Below are 1637 nucleotides of genomic sequence, written 5' to 3' on the forward strand. Positions count from 1 at the left end.
AAAAAAAACAGTAGCTCATACAAACTCCCTATGTTTATTTTCAGATACCCGACAGCGGCTTAACACATCTACCAGAACGAATATTAATCTTTCGCCATGACTACAACAGTCCAAATGTGTTGCACATCATCAACTCAGCTGCAGAAGTGGTCGATGAGACGTTGGTGGAGATTGTATTGACTGCCAGCCGTAAGTGGGGTCATAGCTTATTTTCATAAGCTGAAAGTTTTATCATGCAATTTTTCCCCAGACAACTGATTGATATGCTTTTACATTTCCTCTCCCACAGCCATCCTGTATCCCACATCGGAAATGCCAACTTTGAAGCCGCATACGCTCAATGTACATTCGTACAAAGCACCAACATTTTGTGATTTCTGTGGTGAAATGCTGTTCGGTTTGGTGCGACAAGGACTCAAATGTGATGGTAAGTGTGTGTGATTCGAATGGCTTCGTTAGTATGTATTTGCTTTATGGCATTTGTATTCATTTTCAAGGTTGCGGTCAAAATTATCATAAACGCTGTGTTGTGAAAATACCAAACAATTGCAGTCGCCCGAATGAAACTAGCTCGAGACGTTCGTCGGCTCTACAACCGCCACGTAGTCCCTCAGGTGGTTCAACGCAATCGTTGGTATCGAATGAAGATCCGGCGCGAAGTGATGGCGGTAGCTCACTGGTAAAGCGAATGTCGGATTTGATGAGTGATATCATTAAGAATTAGAGTAAATTGAAACTAAGCGCTGTGAAGATACATAAATGACAGTAGTTGAAAAAAGCTCCAAGATATTTTTTTAGAGATTTCTTTTACTTAAAGCTGGTTTTCACTATGTCCAATTCAATGGCATTTGTCGCGATATAAGTGAAACCACATTCTCAAATGAACCTAAAAAAACAGTTTATCGATTTGCTGCTAAATTGGCTATCTGAAAGTTTTTGGTCCATAATATAATCGGTTTAAAAATATGTTGACAAATTTTGTGGTCGTACTATGACATAGTGAAAACCGGCCCTTAACATAGATTCGCGCACAATCGAGAACTTATAATCCTGATAAAAAAGCATTATTTGTAAATTTACTGATACTCTTAGTTAGTAGCAGGTGCAGGGTAGTTTAAAATACATATTTTTTTACTATTTTATTTAGTGAAGCTCTTAAATACTATTTCAGATTAGGTATCTGCGATCTGGTTTAGAGTATTTACGGAATAAATGTAAAAGTTTTTATAATTTTGTAATTTTATTTCCTTAATATTTTATACTAAAATTTTAAACAAAATTAATAAAGAATAAAAAATTTTATCTTATGTTGACTTTTTCTTTATCGTTTTACTCTCACAGCTGCCAATACTCTAGGCCAGATCATTTAAGTAGAACTCTACACAAATGGAGATTCGGTGTTTTCGATCATTTTTGATAGCGCTTAATTCATTGAATGTCAAGCTGCTTTTGCACTTTGCCAATACCCTTTCTCCCATGCGATCTGTTTTTTTTTTCCTACTTCGTAGAGTGTCCCCCACTATCGCAGTCACAGCCGTTCGCCTTCTTCGAGTAGCCGCAACGGCACGCAGAGCAGCAATCATTGCCTCGCCGCCAATATTTCTATGTACACGTCAACTCTCGCTTACGCCGAAAAA

General features: G+C 37.6%; 2 protein-coding genes across 2 annotated transcripts in view; one reads left to right on the forward strand and one right to left on the reverse strand.

Annotated features, from left to right (window-relative positions):
• LOC118736734 (serine/threonine-protein kinase D3-like) overlaps positions 1–1492 on the forward strand; it is a 1798-nt gene extending 306 nt beyond the window's left edge. Inside the window, exons 2-4 of the mRNA XM_036466750.1 lie at positions 15–189; positions 290–427; positions 498–1492. Of these exons, the coding sequence (XP_036322643.1) occupies positions 15–189; positions 290–427; positions 498–724 (540 nt within the window). The 3' untranslated portion in view covers positions 725–1492. The remainder of the gene's footprint in view (positions 1–14; positions 190–289; positions 428–497) is intronic.
• Positions 1–1637, reverse strand: part of LOC118737879 (serine/threonine-protein kinase D3-like) — a 47191-nt gene that overhangs the window by 22298 nt on the left and 23256 nt on the right. The window lies entirely within an intron of this gene.

This window comes from Rhagoletis pomonella, unplaced genomic scaffold, assembly GCF_013731165.1.
Source record: "Rhagoletis pomonella isolate Grant_MI unplaced genomic scaffold, Rhpom_1.0 Rhpom_scaffold_00004, whole genome shotgun sequence".
Taxonomy (NCBI): domain Eukaryota; kingdom Metazoa; phylum Arthropoda; class Insecta; order Diptera; family Tephritidae; genus Rhagoletis; species Rhagoletis pomonella.